This window comes from Rhinopithecus roxellana, chromosome 1, assembly GCF_007565055.1.
Source record: "Rhinopithecus roxellana isolate Shanxi Qingling chromosome 1, ASM756505v1, whole genome shotgun sequence".
Taxonomy (NCBI): Eukaryota; Metazoa; Chordata; class Mammalia; order Primates; family Cercopithecidae; genus Rhinopithecus; species Rhinopithecus roxellana.
The window spans coordinates 150325860-150351917 of record NC_044549.1 but is presented as its reverse complement, the minus strand read 5'-3'; the positions used below and the strand labels follow the sequence as shown (position 1 = coordinate 150351917).

General features: G+C 45.6%; 1 protein-coding gene across 2 annotated transcripts in view; it reads right to left on the bottom strand.

The window, feature by feature from the left end:
- The window catches only part of MB21D2 (Mab-21 domain containing 2), a 122066-nt gene extending 96480 nt beyond the window's left edge, over nt 1–25586 (bottom strand). The window contains exon 1 of one of the 2 annotated variants that reach the window (XM_010373010.2): nt 25049–25586. In XM_010373010.2, the coding sequence (XP_010371312.1) occupies nt 25049–25259 (211 nt within the window). In that variant the 5' untranslated portion in view covers nt 25260–25586. Of the gene's footprint in view, nt 1–10015; nt 10095–25048 lie in introns of those variants that run through there. The other variant, XM_030932169.1, reaches the window with a different exon arrangement.
- Nucleotides 25587–26058: the final 472 nt, after the last annotated feature.

The window sequence follows — 26058 nt, the reverse complement described above, 5'->3', positions numbered from 1 at the left end:
TTTGCTGTTTCCAAGCTGGTAAAAGAAAGGCAACAGAGAGGTATTTGCAAATCCACTGCCAGAGAAGACAGATGATAGGAGTCCTCCATCTGCATAACATTTTCAAGGGCTTCCCTTGCAGGCTTGGTGTGACACCAAATGAGGTTCTAGAGGACACTGTTTAACATGATGCCTGCCACCTAGCAAACAGCCAGTACATGTTAATGCTTTTATTACTGTTATTAAGATAGGAAAAGCTTAAATGGGTCTTCCACACCAGCTGCATGACCTTTGGTAAACTACTTAACATTTCTACCTCAGTTTTCTCATCTGTAAAATGCGTCGGCAAAGACCAAGCTTCAATAAATGTCAGCTGTAATTACTGGTATAGAGGTGATGGGAAGCCCTTCCCAAAAACGTGATCCACGAGAAAAGAAAAGCTCTAAAACCTGTGAACACAAGGCAAAGTCTTAACAAATTATATATCAAATGGTTGATTTGATTTGAGGCCTATTATGTAACCTACCTGCACTTTTACTGCTTGGTCTGTAGAATGGAGAAAAACAAACTCACTTACTTCATAGAGTAAAATCATCTTGTACATTCTCTTATGTCAAACAATTATAACAATTATTAGCCCAGATATTAAATATTAACATTTCTATTCCATGACACACACCCAAGAAGACCGCTCAGAAATTCATGTGGCATTGGCAGCTCCGTTGACCCACACTTTAGGAATTGTGCTACATTCTAACACCCACCGCCCATGTTGCAGGGTCCATCTTCAGCTCCCAAGGTGCCTTCACACCCAGCAGGCTCACTGGTCCCCACATCCAGCGACTGGGAGTTCAGACAATTTTGTCCCCATTTTACAGATGAGGATTTAGATACTGGGTCCTTGAATTAATAACCCAAAGCTCATCCCAGGTCATGACCTTGGCTGCCTCTAGTAGCAAATAAATGCTACAGAGAAAGGCTCAGTCTGCCGAACTTTAGTCATTGCTTTTTTTTTTTTTTGAGATGGAATTTCACTGGTGATGCCCAGGCTGGCACGATCTCAGCTCACTGCAACCTCCGCCTCCAGGTTCAACGGATTCTCCTGCCTCAGCCTCCCGAGTAGCTGGGATTACAGGCACCCGCCACCACACCGACTACTTTTTGTGTGTTTTAGTAGAGACAGGGTTTCACCATGTTGGCCAGGCTGCTCTGGAACTCCTGACCTCAGGTGATCTGCCCTCCTCGGCCTCCCAAAGTGCTGGGATTACAGACATGAGCCACCGCACCCAGCCATAGTCACTGCTTATTAATACAGCTGGTACAAGCAGACTCAGGGCTAATATTATGGTAACTGAAAAGTAGAACGTAGCTCTATAATTACCCTAATGTTTCTAACAGAATTACACAAAGGGCATAGAATTATGTACAAAGGGGGAAAATTGTATTAAGACACCTCTGAACCTTTGAAATTGTATTACTTAGAACCTTGGCAAATGAGCAGTAAGTATTTAAAGAAGATTAAGATGAATTTCCCTTTTGGTGTCCTACTTAATTTGCACAATATTTGGCTTCCACAGTCAATGTAAACCTGCTCAGGGCCTTCTTGGTGCCTTACAAGGCACAGTTACATTCAGCCCAGCCAGCTGCCCAGAGCTTTCGCACCACCAGAAGCAGCAGGGGCCAAGTTACCAACCTCTCAATGCAGGTCAAAGCGTCCCTGGAGTTTAATGAGTCACCCTTCTGAGAGTCACAGGCAGGGCTGTGGGCTTCCCCATGTGTCAAGTGACATGACGTCTTTACTTCTTCGAATGAGAACAGAAACTGCTCTCCAAAGATTTCCTGGAAATATAAATCACTGCCCTCAACCCGACCACCACTGCAAATCTCTACATCTAACCCATCATTTCAAAAGTATAGCTACCTGACACAGGTTTTGATGTCAATAAGAGGCGACTCTACTTATGGAGTCCTAAAATCACAGACTAGGAAGGGAAGCCTAATTTCCTCATTTTATAGTTGGGGAAAGTGAGGGCCAGAGAGGGGAAGGGGTGAGCTGAAGATGACACAGTAAGTGACAGAAGAAGGCTGCCAACACCCCTTGATTGCATGGGAAAACATTGCATTTCCTGAAACATCTGGGAAACATCCTTAACAATTCTCAGCACTTAGCACTTAGCACTCAGCCTCAGATGGGCTTCCCGGCCCATTTCTCAGGGTCCAGTCCAGGCGTTCCCCCATGTCCAAGCACTTTTCTCCCTTTCAAAACCAGTGCGTGATTCCCACCCCTCACATCTTTAAAGAGCCACCCTGGCTGGGAGGCGGCTCATGTCTGTAATCTCAGCACTCTGGGAGGCCCATAGTGGGAGGATCGGTTGAGGTCAGGAGCTTGAAAAGAGTCTGGGCAACATAGTGAGACCCTGTCTCTACTACCTATTTAAAAATTAGCTGGGCATAGTGGTCTGTGCCTGTAGTCCCAGTTACTCTGGAGGCTGAGGCAAAAGGATTGTTTGAGCCCAGGAGTGAGAGGCTGCAGTGAGCTATGATCGTGCCACTGCACTTCAGCCTAGGGAACAGAGCAAGACTCTGTCTCGAAAAAAGAAATAATTTAAAGAGCCACTTCGTTCTCCCATTCTGTTCCCTGTTCGAGCTCTTCTCTCCCCAGCAAATTTTTGTTGTTTCTGTTTTGTGTTGTTTTGTTTTTGAGCTCTGTCACCCAGGCTGGAGTGCAGCGGCACAATCTGGGCTCAAAATGACCTCTGCCTCCCAGGTTCAAGTGATTCTCCTGCCTCAGTCTCATGAGTAGCTGGGATTATAGGCGCCCACCACCATGCCCGGCTGACTTTTTTGTATTTTTAATAGAAACGAGGTTTCACCATGTTGGACAGGCTGGTTTCGAACTCCTAACCTCAAGTGATCCACCCACCTTGGCCTCCCAAAGTGCTAGGATTACAGGTGTGAGCCACCACGCCTGGCCTCCATTGGATTTTTGAGTAGAACATGGTTTCTGCAGCTTTTCGCCCAATCCTGTGCCTGGCTTCCCTTGAAGACAAGCACAGGGACTATTTTCACCTAAGAGGTCTTCACCTCTCATTTTAATAGGGAGGCGACAGGTAATTGGAGAAACAAACCTGGGAACATTTCAAAGCTGCCAGTCTTACAAACATCTTGCCCATGTCCGTAACGTAACATTGTTTTCTGAGAAAGCGACTGGAGTCCACTTTATTGCTCAACCTAGAGATGAATCTCTACCCTCCACTCTTTAAGAATCCTTTTGCTGCTTCCCACCCCATTCTTCCATCTCTCCCCTGAGTAACAGGTGCATGCACTCTAACTGGGGTGCACCAGTTTCACCAGGCAGCTCTCCTTCAAGGGAAACCTCCCTTTAGGCTTTTTCTCACCTCATCACAACACAAACAGATAAGATTGATAAGAAAGCCAAACATTGATAAAGAAATCTCCTCTTTGACATCTCACAGCACATTCCCGAGCTTGCCTCAGTCTAAGAGGGTTCTCTGGGCATCAAACTCATCACCAACTCTTTCTTCACCAACCCTCTCCACATAACCAGCCAGTCCTACACAGAAGCAGGAAACAGGTGGCCTGGGTTGGGGGGAGGGAGCCGAGGGGGCCTGCTAGGGAAATCACTCCATGGTTCCCGCTTCTCGAGGGGCCTGAAGGAACAGGAGTGTTTTCTCAACACCATTCCTTCTGGTCCAGTGCTCACCTTCTTCATTTCACCAGCAGGTGCCCAACCCACCTCACCACCTTCACCCTCAAGAAGATTAGTGGAATCTTAAATCTCATATGTAGACTTTCAGGAGGGAGTTCTATACTCCCACACCCAGACATAGTCCCCCATCATCTCCAAATCACGTCTCCCTCAATTATCTCTCTTCTGTTCTAAGGAAAAATTACTAATACAAGCATCCGTTTGAAACCTCAGCTTTATTTCAATCTATTTCAATCACTTTAATCCAGCCAGGCAAGAGGTCCTCAATCAATGAAGCCAACGACTGACTGCAAAGAGGCAGAGACTGTTCTGCTTCTGAAGGCCCTCTTGGGCTTGGTTTACAGAGTGGCTGGAATAAGGACCCTGTTTGGCCAATTATATACCTTTTAGAACATCCAGAAAACTATTAAAGAAAAAGACAATTTCATTCAGTTTCCTGGAAAATCTAGCTTTTTTTTATTTATAAGATACTTAGAAAATCACTAGGAATTTCATTCTACCTACTCAAGTTGTTTGGGGGGCTTTTTTGTTTTGTTTTGTGTTTTTGAGGCCAGCTCTCGCTGTGTTGTCCTGGCTGGAGTGCAGTGGCATGGCCCTGGCTCATTGTAACCTCCGCCTCCCAGGCTCAAGCAATCCTCCCACCTCAGCCTCTCAAGTAGCCGGGACTACCGATGTGTGCCACCACGCCTGGCCCAAGAAACTGCTGAGTCAAATTCTTTGCACAAAGAATCACACTAGACCTTTATACAGACAACTTCACACTACTTTTCTTTTCATAGGCAACAAACTAATCCTACTTCAGGAGAGAGAAAAAAAGGACTTTCCTGCAAAAACATGGAAGAAAAGTGCAGTTTTATGTACTCTGCTGCTTGTTTAACATACAACACAGGCATTAAGTTAATCCTTAAAACAACCCTATGAAGTTGGCATTCATCCTCTACAAAATCTGTTTTAAAAAACGTGGCTATAAAATTAAAAGATGAAACACATTCTCTTATCCCTATTACACTGACAAGGAAACTAATGCTCAGAAAGTATAGTTTGCCCAAGGTCACACAAGCTGTCCCACACAAGCTGTAACAGGTAGGTCGGCCCGACCCCAAAGTCCACGTTCTCTCCTCCCACTGCACCGCACCACCCAGCGTCCTTCGCCTTGTTTTGTTTTACAGATGGGGTCTTTCTATGTTGCCCCGTCGTGCAGTGGCTACTCACAGGTGTGGTCATAGCACACCGCAACTTCGACCTCTGGGCTACAAGTGATCCACCCACCTCGGCCTCAAAGAAGCTGGAACAACAGGTGCATGCTACCACACCCAGCTTTCCTTCATATTTATTTCTTCTCCTGTGGCACTGATGCCCATCCTCCCTTCCAGATCCACAAGGACAAAAGCACTGGTATTGTTCATCTCAAACAATGAAAACTTAACACAGAACCACAAATTTTGCCTCAAAGACATTGCCACTGGAAACCAAATCTTCCCTTACTAACCCAGTATCCTGTTAGCAGTTCATGGATATTAGCAACACCAAAATAATTAACATCATTGGCTAGTTACTGAGTATCTCAACAGGCAATAATCCAGCTAGAACTCTGATATTCGGAGTAAGTTCCAGCTTTGGGGTGTCTCGGGTGTCACTGCAGGAGCTTGCTTATGGCTGTGGAGGAGCAAAGAGCATGGCATGAAAGGAGCAGAGCTGCCTCCAGACACGACCTGTGGAAGAAACAGCAGGACGAGAAAGTGAGGGAAAACCAATGGTTGCCTTCTCGGATTTCTAAAATGAACCATCAAGGTGAAACAAGAAGTAAATTCCTCTATGGAAGGAGGAGAAGAGAGACAAGGAAACAGAAAACAGGGAAATTAATAACAAACAAGTTCTGCAACTTGTAGCAAACAATTTTCCCTCAGTAGATTAAACAACCTCATGGGATCCATGAGGTATTTACTAGAATGTGGTAACAGGTGACAAAAGTCGCATAGCTTGTTCAAAGTCAAACTATGCAACAAACAGAACGGTTGCATAGGTCGTTCAAGGTCACCAAACTAGTCAGCAACAGCGGAAGACAAAGACCCAGGTTTCGGGACTGCTGACCCCAGGGCTCCTGCTCACAGCCTCTGTGGAGACTGACGGAGGCCCCATGAACCTAGGGTTAGGTCACTCGGTTTTGAGTTCCCATTTTACCAGTAACTTGCCATAAGATAGAGATTAGTGAGGACTGTGACAAACTGAAGAAAACGTGGCACATCTCGGGGAGGCAGCCGCTATTCAGTCCGGGTGATTATGGCCATACAGGAAATCACGTCTAGTTCTTCCAATTTTTCAAGAAAATCTCCCAGCTTTTAAATATTTGCTCCAAAATTTTAAAAACAGCATGCTGGTCAGATCGAACACATACGGGGTCAGGGGTGGAATAAGCTCACAGGGAACCAGTTCCAAATATGATGCATGTAAAATAAAAAACCAAAGGCGGAGCGTGCTGGTTCAGACCTGTAAACCCAGCGCTTTGAGAGGCTGAGGCGGGAGGATCACTTGAGCCCAGGAGTTCGAGACCAGCCTGGCCAACATGGTGAAACCCCACCTCTACTAAAAATACAAAAATTAGCTGGGAGGGCATGTAGTCCCAGCTACTGGGGAGATGGAGATGGGAGGAGCGCTTGAGCCCAGGAGCTGTGATCAAGCACTCCAGCCTGGGTGACAGAGCAAGACCCTGTCTCAATAAAAAAAAAAAAATTTTTTTTTAAATAAAGGACCAATACTAATAGCTGATTCCTGACTGAGAGACCACACGGGCATGGAGTTATTGGTGCTATAGTATTATCTCTCATGCAAATATACTACTACATTTTAAGTACATGTAGATGCTATTAAGATAAAATTTAAAGTAATTTATATAATTAAATTCACAGTAGCATTTTATAACTATTTATTTTTTCCAAAAAAAAAAAAAAAACTGATAGCAAAAATACAACTAAAAATACATGAACCTCCTGTATTTTTTTTCAGAGATGGGGTCTCACTATATTGCCCAGGTTGGTCTTAAACTCCTAAACTTAAGCATCCTCCTGCCTCAGCCTCCCAAGCAGCTGGGACTACAGGTGTGCATCACTATCTCATAATTTTCTTAATTGAGAAAAAAGAAATTATCATATCTAGAAAAGGTTGGGAATAACTGGACTAGACAATTTCAAAAGATGTCAGTCTTATCATTTCATGATTATATGCTACAAAGAAGTGGGAGACCAGGAAGGAAAGATAAGTTCCCAAAATACATCAAGGTATATACTTAAAGCTCAGAACACTCATAGCCATCTTAGTGCCTCATCGTGAATGGTGTACCACCCAACTGCCCACGTTCAAGAACGAAGGTAAAATAGCCAACAATACCAGCAATATTTGTTGATCTCCTTTTCAGGCAATTAAAAAAAAAGACAGAAACAGATACACAAAAGGCCATCATTGAGTTTCTATGGCAGTGTAAAATACCAGACGTTAAGCACAAATCATTGCAAATTCATAACTGACTGGTACAACTAAGAAACCTTTGAGGCTAGAAGGCCAGGGAAAAATTTGACCTGTTCTAGGCTAGCCTGAAAGGCCTCCCCAAGAAGTGGCGATTTGACAGAGCAGAGATCTCATGGATCAGTAAGAGTTAAGTGGGATGAGAGAGATGGGGCATTCCATCAAAGGCCTCTGTAGGCAGGAGGATGTAGTATTTTCAAAGAACTGAAAGGTCAATGTGGTTGAAATGAGAGTAAGAGCTTCTGAGATTTCAGTGTGTGGCTGAAGATGCAACAGGAGAAGGAGCATTGAGGACCTCTCAACATGTTCAGAATGTTTGTGTCTTTACCTTAACATGTAATGCAAGGCCAGTACCTCACATGGTGCCTATCTCATAGCAGGCATACAAGAAATATGCGGTAAAACTGAGGTGGTTACAGGAGAGGAAGCTAGAGATGTGGGCTGGAGTTGGGTTTCCAAGAGCCTTGTAGAACAGGCTAAGGAGTTTGAACAGCTGGGCGCTGTGGCTCACGCCTATAATCCCAGCTTTGGGAAGCTGAAGTGGGTGGATCACTTGAGCTCAGGAGTTCAAGACAAGCCTAGCCAACATAGTGAAACCCCAACCCTACTAAAAATACAAAAATTAGCCAGGCATAGTGGCGCCCGCCTGTAGTCCCAGCTACTCAGGAGGGTGAGGCAGGAGAATCGCTTGAACCCAGGGGGCAGAGGTTGTGGTGAGCTGAGATCGCACCACTGCACTCCAGCCTGAGCGACAGAGTGAGACTCTGTCTCAAAAAAAAAAAGACTTGCTGCACAAAGGTCTCCAAGGTCTCTGTTGAAGAAATTGATGAAGGATGGATGTATGAATGCAGGAAGGAAACAGTACTGAAAAAGAACTACAGATGGAGAAGGCAGCAATAATACCCAGATGAAGAGTCCGAGATGGCAGAGGATGCAGCCAGGGTTGGTTGGTCTTGGATGACAGAGACATTAGGTGGATCATTTCCCATCAATCCTCTTCCCACAGAAACAGAGATTTTTAAATTGTTGCCTATGAGGTTCTACAAAGTCCAGATGGTTCACTATTCCATGGAGAAATGAATGTTTCCATTCCTATTAAGACTTTATTGCCAGAAAACCATGAGTAAGTAGGTTGGGAATTAGGCTTCTCTGAGAATTTCAATTCCAATCCTCTGCATCATGAGCACCAGGATCTCAAGAAGTCATTTCACCCCAACAACCAATCATGTACCATCCTATGAATATGCTTCAATGCTTTAAGACAAGTCAATGTACAAACATATGCCCTCAGAAAGCAGGAAAGCTGGAAGGGTTATTCATATTAATAAATAATTAGTCACTTTTTAGTCACTGTTAGAGTCACTTACAGCACTAAAGAGGCCAATCGCTTAGTTCACATAAAACCCAACTCAATTTATAAATTGTGGCCTCAAAGCCAACTTCCTAAAAATACATTTGGCATCTGCCTTTCCCTGAAAAATAGATCTGCTCCCCCATTATCCCCACAATGATAGACTACATTAACTATGCCCTAATTAAATGTTCTAAATCTGAAATTAAACCCACTGGGGGAGTGTGGGGGAAAGCCTGCATCTTCATAAGGCTGCCCTAATTTACTGAGTGTCAAGGGCCTAATTGACCTTTATACCTCTTTAAATCAATCAGTTAGCTGGGACACACCTTCTTACTTTCAAAAGGAGGAGGCTGTAGCTAGGATGAGATTTCATACCAAGGACTTTTCCAGAAACAAACTCGCAAGCATCAAAAAATGTGTGTCCTGGGAGCTGCCAAGGAAGACCAACCGATAGAGTGAGAAAGGCTCTGGACCAAGAACCGGAACCACATCAGCAACTGGTTTCCCGGAGAGCAAAACCGTCATCCCTTCCACCTGCCCACTACCCCCACTTCTGTTCTTCCGCTCAGCGTGTGGCACCACCCCACCTCTGCACACCAGCAACCACACAGAGCCCGGCACAGTCAGTTTTGTGAAGGTGCAAAGAGGGCAGGAGCCAGACTGCCGATGTTTGAATCCAGCCTCTATCACTGGATTGAGCAAAGTGACTTCCCGGCTTTAGTTTCTTATCTATGATGTGTGGACGGGTAACAGTACTCTCCTTACAGGACTGTTGTGAGGATTCAATGGATGAATAATTCTAAGTACTTGGAACATTGCCTAGCAAACAGTAGGGAAGAGTTTCTCAATTTCATCATTCTCATCACTACCATCACTGTTTGACCTTGAGCAAGTCACTGTTCACTAGGGATTAGGTTTCTCCATCAGTAAAATGATGGGGTGGATGAGCTGATCTCAGAAAGATTCCCACTAGCTTAACTCCTCTCTAATTCTCTGAATCCTATTACAACACCCTAAATCCTCCTAAGCCCTAAGACCAGCCGCAGGGAGTGAAGGTTATGCTAGTTCTTTCAGGTCTCGAGGAGGTGTTTCAGCCCATGCAGCTGCAACTCCTCCCAGCCACAGGCTGCTCCTATAGTCCAGAGTCCAGCCCGCCAGCCTTGCTTATTACAGATATTAATTGTTCAGAGATCAAAATATTCATCATGCTATTCAAAGCTGTGGAAACAGCACAGGCATAAGAAAAGGTCACACTGTAGAGGAAAGAAACCAGAGAGAAAGACACGAGGAACGAATGAAAAGACCAAAGCAAACATGACAGACCAAACATACACCTTGCCTATGAGGTTATTTATGTAGCATCCTTCCTCTAATAGCAATTAAGAGAACTTCAAACTACAAGGTGGCTTTGTAACAGGGGAAGTTTTCCCTACCTTGAAGCACAGTCCTCTCGAGGTGACTTCCTTGTCTTCAAAGTCAGTAGAATCTTCCCGGGGGCACAAATGCTATGAAGCCAACTGTCTCAGGTCCAAGTATCTTTCTTAGAAAGCATTACTTACCCAACATTTACTTAACCTCCATTCTGCCCAAAAGTAAAGGCAGTGTTCAGGATGATCATGTCCCCTTTTCTTTTTGGCCCTCAGTTTCCATGTCTATAAAAGGAGGAGGGAGGAAGTCAAGCCACCTAATTTTCAAGTTTCCTGGCAGCATTGAAATTACAAGACTCTGTCCATGATTTGTACTTTGCATGGTAAGAGGTTTTGTTTTGCTGTTTTAAATGAAGTTTTGAAAAACAAACTTTAGTTATTTGTCAATTTCTGCCTGAAGTTAGACTTCTTGGGTTAAATCCTCACTTTACTAGTAGCTCTGTGACTTTGGGCAAATTACTCAACCTCTCTGTTTCAGATTTCCCATCAGTAAAATAAGGATAATAGTACTGATAGAGTTTGGATATTTGCTCTTAACAACTGGTATCTCCTGTTGAAATGTAATCCCCAGCATTAGAGGCGGGGCCTGGTGGGAGGTGTTGGGATCATGGGGCAGATCTCCAATGAATGGCTTGGGCCACACCCTTGGTGATGAGCGAGCTCTCCCTCTGAGCTGTTGAGAGATCTGGTCATTTCTAAGTATGAGGGCACCTTTCCCCCTACTTTTGCTTGCTCCTGCATTCGCCATGTGAAAGTGCCTGCTGCCACTTTCCTTCCATGATTGGGAACTCTGAGCCTTCGCCAGAAGCTGAGCAGATGCCAGCACTATGCTTCCTGTACCACCTGCAGAACTGTGAGCCAATTAAACCTCGTTTTAAATTACCAGTGTTGGGTATTTCTTCATAGCAATGCAAGAACAGCCTAACACAAGTACCTTCCTCACAGTGTTGGTGTTAGGACTGATTTAGCTAATACACATAAAGTACTTAGAACCACACCTGGAACACAGTTAGCAATATTTGAGTGTGGCTATTATTCTTTTCTTTTTTTTTTTTTTTTTTTTGAGACGGAGTCTCGCTCTGTCGCCCGGGCTGGAGTGCAGTGGCCGGATCTCAGCTCACTGCAAGCTCCGCCTCCCGGGTTTATGCCATTCTCCTGCCTCAGCCTCCCGAGTAGCTGGGGCTACAGGCGCCCGCCACCGCGCCCAGCTAGTTTTTTTGTATTTTTAGTAGAGACGGGGTTTCACCGTGTTAGCCAGGAGGGTCTCGATCTCCTGACCTCGTGATCCGCCCATCTCGGCCTCCCAAAGTGCTGGGATTACAGGCTTGAGCCACCGCGCCCGGCCGCTATTATTATTTTCAGACGTTTTCCCATTCAAAGAGAAAATGTATTCAGAAGACAGTATGCAAGGACAAACACACACACAGCAGGAAACCAGGCTTCTAGTCATGATTCTGTCCCAAACTAGCTGTATGCTGTGGATGAACTCCCAGCCTTCTCTGGGTCTCAGTTTTCAGAGCAGGCTGCAAAAGATCTTTCCTGAAAGTATTCAGATCAGAGATCATAAGTTGACAGGCAGTGTTCTGTTTGACTTATAATTTTAAACCCCATGGTGTTTCTTTACAATTTGATTTATTCTCAATACTTAAAATCTGGAGATTTTTCATAAAAATCCAAAACATCCAAAGTTCTATCAGCGCAGACCCTCAGCCCTTGGCTATGGTTCTTAAAGTGTGGTCCCTCAACCAGCAGCGGCTGTATCACCTGGAAACTCATCAGAAATGCAAATTCTCAGGCTCTGTTACAGAATCAGAAACTGTGGAAGTGGGGCCTGGCCATCTGTGTTTCAACAAGCAGGACACCGACACACACTGAAGTTCCAGAACCACTGCAGTGGAGGCAGGTGTTAAAGGGCAGTGGCCCCATCAGACAACAGGGACAAGAGGTGATCTCCATTTACCAACTTCCCCTGCCTCCCTGGCATCCCTGACTCTTACCGAGGAGTTGGCATTTACTGAGCCACCCACCACTCATCTTCCTTACTATCCAGTCCCTGGGAGGTCTTGGGCTCAGCAGCTCTGACCTAGGTGGACCATCTCTTCTCACAACAGGGTAATGAGCCCGCAGGCACCATATGCCCGTAGGATTGTGTTGTTCCAAATCAAAACTGTATGAAACGCAGGCTGTGCACACCAAGGGCACAGTTGAAAGAACAAACTGTTGAGTTGCCTTTATTAATCACAATACAATCCGTGCAAGCAGCTGCTATTAAGGACAGCTGCAGCTGCTAAAAGGGTGATCTTGAAGCAGCCTGAAACAGTGCTTACAGTTGAATGCCCATCAGGCACAGGCAGACTTGCAGTCTGCTGGCTTAGTTCTTCCTCCTGAGCCTCACTCAGTGCCTTTCTCCAGACCAGAAATCATCCCCTTTCCATTCCTTGTGACAGGGTGGGATGGGGTAGAAAAGATTTTGTTTTGTGTTTAAATTATTGCCAGCTTGGGCAACACGGTGAGACCCTGTCTCTGCAAAATATTTAAAAATTAGTCAGGTATGACCGGGCGCGGTGGCTCACGCCTGTAATCCCAGCACTTTGGGAGGCCAAGGTGGGTAGATCACAAGGCCAGGAGTTCGAGACCAGCCTGACCAACATGGTGAAATCCCGTCTATACTAAAAATACAATAATGAGCCAGGGGTGGTGGCGGGCGCCTGTAATGACACTTACTGGGGAGGCGGAGGCGGGAGAATCGCTTGAACCCGGGAGGCAGAGGTTCAAGTGAGCTGAGATCATGACATTGCACTCCAGCCTGGGTGACAGAACAAGCCCTGTCTCAAAAAAAGAAAAGAACAGAAAAGAAAAGAGAAAAAAGAAAAATTAGCCAGGCATGGAGGTGTCTGCCTGCAGTGCTGGCCACTCAGGAGACTGAGGTGGGAAAATTGCTTCAGTCCAGGAGGTTGAGGCTGCAGTGAGCTGAGATCGCGCCACTGCACTCCAGCCTGGGTGACAGAGCAAGTCCTGTCTCAAAAAGAAGAAAAAGGAAAGAAAAGGAAACGAAAAGAAAAGAAAAATTATTGTAATATGAAAGGTGAGTTTCAAAGGATTTGAGTTTGATCCCACCTCCACCATTTAGTGACCTTGAATGAGTTACTTAACTTCTCCTGATTATTGTTTCTTCCTGTGTTAAAATAGATACAATAATAATACTGCCTAGGGTTGCTGTGAGGAATAAATCAAATCAGATTATACATATGAAAGTATTTTGTAAATTGTGGAGGACTAGATAAAAATAGAGCCTATCAGCATCATCCCATGAAAACTACAGTTTGAACCATAAATCACCAAATGTAGAAGTCACTGTTTCTGGCCTAGGACTATCAGGGGTAAAATCTGAGAATCACAAGGCTACGGAGCACCTTTTGAGGACTTGTAATCCAACTTTTCTACATTCCTCCTATCCACCCCTGCCATCCCTGAATGCTATTAACAGGAGTCTAGCAAAAGTGTGGTCCCACCTGGAAAACCTTACCCACAGGAAGCTCACTAAATGCCAAGGCAGGCAGTCCCACCCCATCAGAGGACTTATCTGAACACAGACCATTCCTCCTTATGGAGACCAAATTAAACTTGCTAAAATTTAAGCCATCTTGAAAGCTCCTTTCAAGTTTACCCCTCACCTCAGGGCCTTTACACCTGCTGTCTGTCTACCTGGAATACACTTTTAGCCAGTCTTCAGATGGCTGCTGCTGCTGCTGCTGCTTCTTCCATTTCAAACGTCTCTGCTTCAGGGAAGGCTTCTCAACCACTCTTCACTCTATCCTACCAGCTGCCCACCATCATCATATTCTTTGCTTCTTGTTTTTTTACAGCACACACCCCTGTTTACTTGCATGCTTAATTTTGTTAAATTCTCCAGAGAAAAGAAGATCTATGGAGGTAGTGGTCTTGGTTCTCATTCATTACTCTGTGCACTTACACAGTAATTGCACCAATAATTACACTAGCACATGGCAGGCATGCCAGCATATGTTGAATGAATTTATGAATGAATGAATGCTTAACACTATTCTACACACATTGTAGATATTCAAACTAGTAGTTGGAAGAGACAAAAGTCTAAACAAGACTTATACCAACTCCCACTACTGACTTAACTCGCAAGTCTTCTTGCGTTAAGGAAAAAATATAAAACATAAACAAATTGAACAGTTCCCATGCCAGCTTTATTCATAGCAGCACTGTCCCTAGTTATCTCTTTATCTTGTGTAGAGTGAATTCATGAAAAGGCACTTAAGTGGATGAAAAACAGATAGCTGTTTCCTGGAAACAGGGCCTCATAGAAGGGCATAATTATGAACAGTTCTTAAGAGAGATTACTCAGCAGGCAAGTACTTACCCAGGTCTATTGTAAACACTGTCACAAGCCCTAAGGATGAGTTGGGCAAGGCCTAAAAATCAGACCTGGGGAATGAATGTCTATAGGGCTTGTATTCACTCATTCCAGTCTCAGTTAGACTGACCCCCTATATACCCTTGACTCAGGTGGACAGCGGAGAGGTCCAAAGGGGAATGAAACCTATTATCCTTCCCTTGTCTGCAACTATGGAATCCATCCCCGCAACCCAAGAAAGATGGCTAAGGGTAGAAAAGTCTATAAGCTCTTCCCAGGTGATATACTGACTGCGGCAGAAGACACTGCGGCTGGTTGGAGTCTTGATCTACAACTGATTCTGTGACCTTAGAACTCAGTCACATCAGCTCCCAGAGTCTCAGTACTCCCATCTAGAAATGGGGATTAACAGTTCCTCTACAACCTTTCTCAAAGGCCTTACCGACAGATAATACCATACCAGATGTGAATATTTATTGTAATCTATAAAGCACTGTGCAAAGGTAAATTAGGATTGAGGGCAAATAACAGTAGTTTATAATAATAAAGAATTCCTACAACTTGCATTCCAGATGAACCTTCCAAACACTTGGGAGGATGACTGATAAGCACGTCAAACACCATAATGAGAAAGATAACGTGTGCCCACTGTGCATTCTGGAAAGCCCTGAGTGTGGGCATGCCAGAGGTCCAGAAGTGCCCTAACATGCCTGTGAGGAAACACTGGAGTCCACAAGAAAGGGAACATTCCTATGAGTCATGAGTTGCAGTTTGCTGTTCCCAGTCAACAAGCTACAGCAATCACTACGGATATTTCTTTCTTTCTTTCTTTTTTTTTTAGACGGAGTCTCGCTCTGTCGCCCAGGCTGGAGTGCAGTGGCCGGATCTCAGCTCACTGCAAGCTCCACCTCCCGGGTTTATGCCATTCTCCTGCCTCAGCCTCCCGAGTAGCTGGGACTACAGGCGCCCGCCACCTCGCCCGGCTAGTTTTCTGTATTGTTTAGTAAAGACGGGGTTTCACCGTGTTAGCCAAGATGGTCTCGATCTCCTGACCTCGTGATCCGCCCGTCTCGGCCTCCCAAAGTGCTGGGATTACAGGCTTGAGCCACCGCGCCCGGCCCACTACGGATATTTCTTATATTGCCCTAGGATAGGTCTTAAGAAATGTAGAAAAACTCGCCCTGCACCCCTCTACCACATAAGGAGATAAGATCAAGATTTTCTTGACTCCAGAAAACATGATACAGCATAGCTCAATGGATTTTTAAAAATCATAAAGAGACAAGGTTAGAAAGTGCTAATTTCTGAGACTGCAATACAAAGCTTCACTGGGAAGAGCTCTTTTAAACAGTGACTCAAGTCACATCACACTTAGTGAGCAACTACTAGGTGCATGACCCCCCAGGTGCTGTAAAGATAAATAAGCCAGGGATTCTTTACAGCATGGGAAAGAATAGGCTAAGGGCCATAAAAGGGACCAGGCATCAGGCGGAAACACAGGAAAGGTAAATTTTCTTCTTCTCGAAGACATATAGGCAGGCTTCATGAGTCAAGTGGCAGCTGAGCTGGGAGAGAAAAATAAAGCACACATAAGGTGTCAGAAGGCCATCTGTAGACGCTGGGACATTTAATTGTTTCTGTGACATGGATCCTCTCGACAGACTGTAGAAGCCTATAGACCCCTGCAGAGAACAGCATATTTAAATGAATATTATAACATCACACAAGATTTCCAAGAAAATCAGTATTAAAATACAAAATGCATTTTAAAGTAAATTTGTGAGAGTACCATATGTGATTATTAGTGCCTTAAATAATAAAATCTAGCAGCAAGTATAATATCCACCATAATTTCAAAGCAGCAGTAAACATTTTTTGAGATATCTGCAACAACTGTAATGTGAAATAAAGATGCCTGGGATTTCTATTGGCAACAAAAATATACGTACCACTAATAACACTATGGTTTCCCACCTTGAAAGAAAATGCTGTATTTAAGTTAGAGGTTAATACAGATAAAGATGTCCTTTCTCCCTACTCAAGTTCACAGGCTTCATGTTGTTTCCATGGACCCAGGTTAGGGAACTCTGATAGAGAAAAAAGGCTCGGCCAGGCAAGGTGGCTCATGCCTGTAATCTCAGCACTTTGGGAGGCCGAGACGGGCGGATCACAAGGTCAGGAGATTGAGATCATCCTGGCTAACACGGTGAAACTCCATCTCTACTAAAAACACAAAAAATTAGCTGGGTGTGGTGGCAGGTGCCTGTAGTCCCAGCTACTCGGGCTGAGGCAGGAGAATCACTTGAACCTGGGAGGTGGAGGTTGCAGTGAGCTGAGATTGAGATCGGCCACTGCACTTCAGCCTGAGCGACAGAACAAGACTGTCTAAAAAGAGAGAGAGAGAGAGAGAGAGAGAGAGAGAGAGAGAAAAGAGCCTAAGCAAAGAAAGAAAGTTAGAAATATGGGGTGTGTGTTATATGACAATGTAGAACATGCAGAGACAGGAGATGGCATGGAAAGGTAGGTAAAATCTTCAGAAGATGCCAGGTAAGGTAGGTAAAATCCTCGGAGGTCACCAATGTGAGGATTCATTTCTCTCAATTATTAAAGCATAGAATAGAGTTGGGGCGTGGTGGCTCATGCCTGTCATCCCAACACTTTGTAAGGCCAAGGTGGGAGAATCACTTGAGCCCAAGAGTTCAAGACCAGCCTGGGCAACATAATGAGACCCGCATCTCTACAAAAAAAAAAAAGAAAAAAATTTAATTAACCAGGCTTGGCTGTGCTCTCCTGTGGTCCCAGGTACCTGAGATGCTGAAGTAGGAGGATCGCTTGAGCCCAAGAGGTCGAGGCTACAGTGAGCCATGATGGTGCCATTGCACTCCGGCCTGGGCAACAGAGTGAGACCTGTCATTCATACATATATACCTAAATAACAGAATGTGCTCTAAGTTCTAGGAATGCATCTTCTTTGGAATAAAAAGAGATGAATGAAAGAAGCTAGGAAAACATTCTACAGGTTTCAACTTATAGCTCCTCTTTTAAAATGCAGTAGATGACAGTATATTGATAAATTTACTATTAATAAAACGACATGGATCCCATACCATCCCTGTTATGTAAATGTGCACATATGTCTGGGTATAAGCATATGTATAATATAGATGTTTAGAAAAAAGGGTGCATCAAAATGTTAATAGTGATTAAAGTTGTGGTGATTTTACTTTTTCCTTTATATTTTCTATCATTGGAAAATGGGCAAAATTAGGCCCAACATAGGTTAGGAGACTTAGGGTAAAACACATACCACATAGTATAAAACAGAGCAGGTACAATAACTCAGAAATTCCCTTTTCTCATATTTTATATAAAAGCTTTCAGATTCAGAATTGAATGCACCTGAACACACGAAGTACATATAAGTATTTTTTTTTTTTTTTTTGAGACGGAGTCTCGCTCTGTCGCCCAGGCTGGAGTGCAGTGGCCGGATATCAGCTCACCGAAAGCTCTGCCTCCTGGGTTTATGCCATTCTCCTGCCTCAGCCTCCCGAGTAGCTGGGACTACAGGTGCCTGCCACCTCGCCCGGCTAGTTTTTTGTATTTTTTAGTAGAGACAGGGTTTCACCATGTTAGCCAGGATGGTCTCGATCTCCTGACCTCGTGATCCGCCCGTCTCGGCCTCCCAAAGTGCTGGGATTACAGGCTTGAGCCACCGCACCCGGCCACGAAGTACATATAAGTATTAACCCCAACTTATATATTTAGAAACTGAGGCTTAAAGTCTGAGTGATTTGCCCAACGTCACACAGCAAATACTAGTAACTGCAGATTCAGAGGTAAAATCTGAGTCTCTTGGCCCTCCTGAGCGCAGAATATTGTCCTTGTTAAAAGCCAGGGCTTTGTATTCATCCTGACCCTGGTTAAGTCCCACCTATGCCACTCACTTGCTGGTAAACTTGGAGGAATTCCTCTATTTTTCTAATTCTAGGGTTCACCACAGTTTTTTTTCCACCTCAAAGTGTAACGGTGATGATTAAATGATACAATGATGTAAAGTCCTATGAACACCTGTGACAGAGTAAATACCCTTGTCTCACTCACTCTGCCGCTTTGTCTCTGTCCCAGGTGGAAGAACCCTGTTATTACTTTCCAGGAGCAGACAGACATTATCTGCTCATTAGGCTCAGTAGCTTGGTTCAAATCTCAAAAGTCAACTGGAATCACGCTCATTGTGCCTAGAACAGAGAATGCAGAACATCAGGCCTCACAGGGGACAGGATGTTGAAATGCTGAGCAGCGCATCGGGGAATCTCCAGGGATTTGGATTCAATAGGTCTGAATGGGACCAGAGATTTTGAATTGTTAGAATCTAATATTTCTGTGAATTAAAAAGGGGCTCAGCCTAACTGCGAGCAATGCATTATCCAATGGGTGGCACGACAAGGAATGACAGGAAGATCCAGGACTGTCAACAGTTCTAGGCCTCTTCTCTCACGGATGAAAGGCAGCCACCGCCCAGAACCATGGAGGGGGAATTGAAACCAATCCAAACTAGCACAGAAATCAATGTTTAGAGGGATCCCCTGCCCGGGATACATAATGTTCTCAGAGACAGAACAAGCTTCCGAGATTATCCTGTCCACTCTACAGATGTAGCACGTAAGCAGACACAACTCTCGCGAACCTCCCAGGCACATGGAGCCCCATGAAACACCAATGCATGATAAATTCCCACGGTAAATCCTGCTGGGGGAATTCATGAGGGGAAAAGCAGCAATCAAACACTGGAAAGGCAGGGCTTCAAAATTACCCACTCTGGAGATGTGGAAAGTGCCTAAAAATATGGTAGGTCCAGGAGCACCACACCGTGGTTTGCATCTTTGAAATGGCCACATGGCACTTACTGGCCTGGGAGGAGAAACAGCCAGCAAAATATCCTGCTAGAGTTGGTGGGCAAAGGAAACAGGGGAAGGGTCCCTAAAGGCCCTTGTGAATTTCTCAAATTTTTGCTCACCATTTTATCCTCAGAACCCTGCCTGCTGATTGGCAAACACTATTACATTCATTATTTGTCAGATGCGTTAAAAAAAAAAAAAACAAAAAAAACAGAGGGAGAGAAAGAGGGACAGACAAGACAAAAAGAAATTATCTCAGGCGGGACGTGGTGGCTCACGCCTGTAATCCCAGCACTTTGGGAGGCCAAGGCAGGTGGATCACTTGAGGTCAGGAATTCAAGACCAGCCTGGCCAACATGGTGAAACCACATGTCTACTAAAAGTACAAAAGTTAGCCAGGCATGGTGGTGGGCACCTATAATCCCAGCTACTTGGGAGGCTGAGGCAGGAGAATCGATTGAACCCAAGAGGCAGAGGTTGCAGTGAGCCGAGATCGTGCCACTGCACTCCAGCCTGGGCAACAAGGGCAAAATTCTATCTCAAAAAAAAAGAAAGTATCTTTGCTCCCACAGGCTAGGCAGGCTATTGAGTGTAGTATGTCTCACCCAAAAGTGATGGAAACCAATTGCTACTACAGTAAAAGGAACATGAGCCTCTGAGTCAGGAATAACTGGATTCAATCTCAAACTCTGAATGATCTTGGCCTAAGTTCTTGACTTCTTTCTTTGAGCCTCACCATTTCATCTTTAAAAGGGGATAATAACACCTATTTCACTTCCAAAATAGTCATGATACTTATACTTACACAGTTGTGGAAAAAATATTACATGAGCTGATGGATTGAAGCAAAGTAGCTAGCACCACTGTCAGCACATAGTACGAGCCAATATCCTCCTGGGCTACCCTAATTGTACTCCATAGTTCTTTCAGATGTCAAGCTGCAGAAATAATTCCAATTTAAGTTCACTGGATTTTCTAAGAAAGTACATTTTTATCCCTGAACTCTGGGAGGTTGAAGCAAGCGGACCGCTTGAACTCAGGGGTGTGAGACCAGCCTGAGCAACATGGCAAAACAAAGCCCTGTCTCTACCAAAAATACAAAAAAAGTAGCTGGGCGCAGTGGCTCACGCCTGTAATCCCAGCACTTTGGGAGGCCGAGACAGGCAGATCACCTGAGGTCAGGAGTTCGAGACCAGCCTGACCAACATGGAGAAACCCCGTCTCCACTAAAAAATACTAAATTAACCAGGTGTGGTGGTGCATGCCTGTAATTCCAGCTACTTGGGAGGCTGAGGCAAGAGAATCGCTTGAACCCCAGGGGCGGAGGTTGCAGTGAGCTGAGATTGTGCCACTGCACTCCAGCCTGGGCAACAAGAGACTCCGTCTCCAAAAAAAAAAAAAAAAATTAGCCAGTTGTCCTAGCTACTTGGGAGGTTGAGGTGGGAGGATCACTTGAGCCTGGAAAGTAGAAATTGCAGTGAACTGAGATTGCACCACTGCACTCCAGCCTGGGTGACAGAACGAGACCCTGCCTCAAATAAATAATCAAATAAATAAATAAACAAACATTTCTTTAAATAATAAACTCATGTATGTATTTTTAGTTAGCAAAGTAATTTCACATTCTGACATAACAGTTCTGAAAAACAATGCATTACTGTTATCCATGTTTAATAAATGAAAAAACTGGCCAGGCGTGGTGGCTCATGCCTGTAATCCCAGCACTTTGGGAGGCCAAGCCGGGAGGATCACTTGAGGGCAGGATTTTGAGACCAGCCTGGGCAACATAGTGAGACTCCATCTAAACAAAAATTAAAAAAAATAAAAAATTAGCTGGGCATGGTGGTACACACCTCTAGTCCTAGCCACTAGGGAGGTTGAGGCAGGAAGATCGCTTATCCCTAGGAATTTGAGGCTGCAGTGAGCCATGATCATACTATTGCTCTCCAGGCTGGGAAACGGAGCAAGATCCTGTCTCACAAAAGAGAGAGAGAATACTAAAACCACACAGCCAACAAGAGGCAGATTGGGAATGGAACTATAGATTTTAACATTATAATTACTATGATTTTCTCAATCAAAAATTCAAATAGGAGATCTTATTATAGAATACTTGAACTCAGACTGTTCCAGAAATCTACTTACATTATGCTAAAACTTATAGCTAAAATCAGAAACAAAAGCCTGAAAGAAGAAGGGATTTTTTTTAAACAAAGCCTCTCCTCTGGATTTTATGCATCTATTATTAATAGTCTCAAGTAAGAGAAGAGGAACACGTCTTAGAGTAAGGCTGATCTGAGTTTTAGTAGCATCTCTACCATTTACTAGCTACGTGACCCTGGATATCCAGTTTCTTAACCCCACTAGATTTCAATATCTTCATCTATGTAATGGGAAAGCAACACCTCCTGAAAAGTCTATGTGAGGGTCCTGGCCCTGAGAAGACAATTAGTAAATGATTAACTACCGTTAAAATCATGCCATGGTACCAACCATTTGGTGTGTAGGTTAGGTGACGGCTTGTCTCTTTCCTGCCTTCTCCAGCATCTGCATACCCCCTGTTCTGCATCTGTTCAATGGGGACACAAACCAGTCTCCACCCAGCCTCACCAGGGAATGAAGACAACAAAAGAGCTGGCAGAGACATTATGCAAATACCAAATATTATTAAAACATTAATGAACTCTGGCAATTTCCCTGAATTTTGATAAATGGTGTTTATTATGCACTGCCAGCCTCTCGCACAGTCTGGGCTCTCAAATATTAACAAGCTAATAACACCAATCATTCTCCTGAAAGACCAAGGTATAGAGGAATCAGAGGTGAATCTAGACAATGGCAGCTAACACCTGCCTCCAAAAAAAAATCAGAATCTCTACAAACAGAGAGCATCAGGACAGATCCCAGAGACCAGAGTGACCACCAGCAGGCTCAGATCAACCCCACAGCTTGTGCAGAACCCTGCTTTGATAAGACAGTGGAGTGTCTTGGTGTTGACAGGTCATTGATTACGACAGCTGTCTACCACCTCTTTGCTCTTCAGTGTAAAATTCCTCCAAACGAGACAAAATGAAAAGGATCTGTGAAGCTGGAGGGGCTTCCGACTTGCCTAACAATCTTACAGAAAAAGAGAGTAACATGCCTCACCCCCGCCAACTGCCTGAAACATGAGGCAGTATTTTTCTCAGCTCCACTAAAGAGGCTTGCACCCAATTCATGGTTGGCCACTTCATTCTGCATGAGGGGATAATATTTGTAAGCTGCTAACAATCCTCAGGTGCAGCTCGGATACAGAACAAAGCCAAGAGGACTTGCCCCCCCACAAATCCCTGAAATGAGGGCCTGGTGCCACCCAAGTGACACCTTAACAAGCTAGGGGTCATTAAGAGACTTCATTTGCATATTCATTAAAGAACCAAGGCTGTGGCAAGTGAAACAAAGTGTACAAAAAAATGATTTTGTTCTTTAAGCTACGCCAAAATCTGCTTTAGAAAAAGTAAATCCACATAGGAACCCTTGCTGTCGCCAAACCTCCACTTGTCTAGAGCAGCCTGCAACTCATTAAAGGAAAGCAAGGAACTCACAAATGAATGCAGCACCACACACAGGCAAGCTCATTTCGCCATCTGCCTTCTAGTGTCCAGAGGGGCAAAAGGCTTAAATGACATTCTCCTGGCTTTTCTCTCCTGTAGGTGGCAATGCTAAATTCCCAGGGGGAAGAAAGACTGCTCGCAAGGTCAACTGGGTAAAAAGGAATAGAAGCAAATCTAGTTTGCCTGTCAACACAATGCCACCCATGGCATTAAACACATGCAAAAATTAAGCACCCTAGAATAATTTACTTCTTTATATTTGGATAAAAGCTTTGCTGACTCAGTGGATCAGCTATGGAGTTAAGCACAGAAGTTCCTAATGAGCCAGGCACTTAAACTTACCCTCCCTACATTATCCCATTTCCTGACCTATGACTACCCTAACTGGTGGTGACCCAGTACCTTCTTCTAGTAAATGACCTACGCAAGTGACGTCAGAAATGATCTGAGGCTGTATTAACACAATGGCAGACTTCCATTATTTGTGCCACAGAGAAAAGCTATGATTAGCTAAACAACTTAAATACCTGCCCTCAGCCTTCTGTGTGTGTCCCCACCTTCCTGACAATCACTATGTTGGCTTTTGGCTTTGTAAGCATTTTAGGCTTCCCTCTGGAAGCTCACTCCTACCAGGTTATGAATTTAAATATATATACTATATATATTTAATTCATCTATTCATCTAAATAGTTGAACGGTCGAATCTGTCAATAAAAAGAGTTTTCCAACCCCATACGCAACGTAGGATACACTTGGAGAGTGCGGCGCAAAAGGTAAAAACCATCCAAGAGTTTTAACATGTTTCATCCAACTTCCCAACGCGTGAACAACTACCAGCGGACACAGACACGTTCACTCTGTATTACCCCCTCCTTGGGCAGTGAGGAAGAAGAAAATCTAGAAGGAAGAAGGTATCCCAGGATAGAAGCAGCAACAGCCAACTGAAACCCAAGTAGACTGCGGGAGAAATAGAAAAGCCCTGTTTTCCTCTGTGGCCAAAAGACCTTTTCCAATCAAATTTTTCAACACCCGGAAAATTGGCTGATCTATTTGTAGAGAACACACAGTGACGAGCGTTAGAGCGCACGACCCTGGAGTACCAGTTCTGCGGAATGTTGACTGCGGGCCACGCACCGCATGACAGCCACGGATCCACTGGCGGAGCCTCAAGCTACAACCCAGGCGCCTGGCAAACTCCCACTACACCTCAGTAGCAATAATCCCAACGGCAGGACACCTGGGGAGGGTGGGCTCGGTCTCCCGGGCCTGGCTCAATTATGTTCCTTTACACAGCATTCAATCATGTTTCAGGAGCTGTAGGTGAGGGGCTGGAGGTAGGGCGTGGGGGGCACATTTTCTAGCCCCCGACATCTCCGGGGTTGGAAATTTGGGCACCTCCGTCGGTCAGCGCTAAGACAATACACAAAGAGCAGGGAACCGGCGCTCCTCTGCGGCCAGAGCTCGGCGCCGGGTCACAGAAGAGCTGGGAATTAGGAATTCCGAGCTCAGCGAGAGCCCTGGAGAAGCACCGGAAATGCTTCCGAACGCTTCAAAGGGAAGTCAATTTGCAAATCAAAGTTGCAGTAACTCCAGACGCCCAGACTACTTCAGCGGGTTACTCGGGAACACCCAACAAGTTTGGCCACCGGGGTTCGGCATGACAGCGCCGCGCCGCGAGACGAGAGAAGCAACTTGTCGCTCGGGCGCCAAGCCAGAGCCCTGAGCCGTCTCCGCTCCCCAGCTCGGGAGAGCACCCAAGAGCCGGCGTCGGGAAGGCGCAGGTCCCTGCCTCCGGCAGCCAAATCCCTCAAGTGAAGGCACCTCAGGGGCTCACCTGGACCGCACTCGCTTCCAGGGGCTTCCCCCAACAGTGCAAAGCTTCACCGCGAACGCCTCACCTGCCTGCCAGCCCCCGGTGGCGGAGAAATTAACAAAAGAGCAAGCGAACAGGGGAAAAGGGAGACACGGCGTAAAGTATAGTAAGGAGGGGAGGGCAGGCAGCTCGGCTTTCCGCGGAGAAAGGAGAGGCGGAACGGAGATGGCTTATACCCCAGGCACCGGCTCGAGAAGGAAACCGAGAAGGGAAGAGGTCGAGAAGGGGGAATAGGTTTTCTACTCCGCTTCCCACCACACACACACACACCTCCCCCTTTTTCCTCCTTACCCAGCATGGAAAAGATGAAATCCTTGGCTGTGTGAATCTCCAGCGCTCTCTGGTCGTCGTATTCCCGCTGGTCGTGCTTCGTAAATTCTTGGATGAGTTTGTTCAATTCCTCCACCCGAGCTCCCGACCTGAAATCCAGCTCCGGGAACGCAGGCTTGTTGTTACAGCCCAGGGAGGCTGCCTTGCTGGCGGTGGGAGCCGCCATCTTCATGCAAAACGCGCCGAGTAGCAGCTCCGCGGCAGCGCAGCACCCACCCCCGCCCCCCACCCCGCCCCCCTGGGCCTCCTCCCCTCGCAGGCTCCCAGGCTTTGGCCCCGGCCCGTGGGCGGGTTGACGGGCGGGCGTCTGGGCGGGCAGTCCCCAGCTCCGTGCGCTCTGGGCGTGCGAGCTTCGGGAGGAGCTGGACTGCAGCGAGGGTGCGTGTGTGGCCCCGGCACCCTTTTCCCGGCCCCACGCCCGCCCCGATGCTGCGCGTCCCTGCCCTGCCCTGGCCCTCGCTGGCAGCAGCAACAGCGGTCGTAGAGCCAACCGGAGCCTCCCCCCGAGCGAGGAAAGTGAAGTGGAAACAATGTGAAATTCACCAGCTCTGAAATCAACAAGCTGCCGGCTCCGGTGTTACGGAGCCAGCACCAGCGTCTCCATTTAAAGGGACAGCGCACCCAGTGTAAAGGAAAATAAATAAATGACAGAGGTCTGCGCGCAGATGCCACTTGCCAATCCGTACTTGGGAAGACGCGCGAGGTGTGGATGCATTCTTTCTCCACCTCCACGGCCGTCCCCCCATCCCCTTTCTGGGCAGGGTTCGTCAAGCGCATTCAAGGAGAAGAAAGTCTTCCTCCGTTTGATTTTAAGGGCGGTGTCCTGGGGGAGGACATCTCTGTGCGCGTTTACCTCTCTATCCCAAGAACTCCAATACCTTTAAATAGTAAAGGAAACTGCCTTAAGGAATATGAAACCTGTCTTCTACCCTTTTCCTCTTGGATTGCCAAGATGATAGGATGGAGCGTAT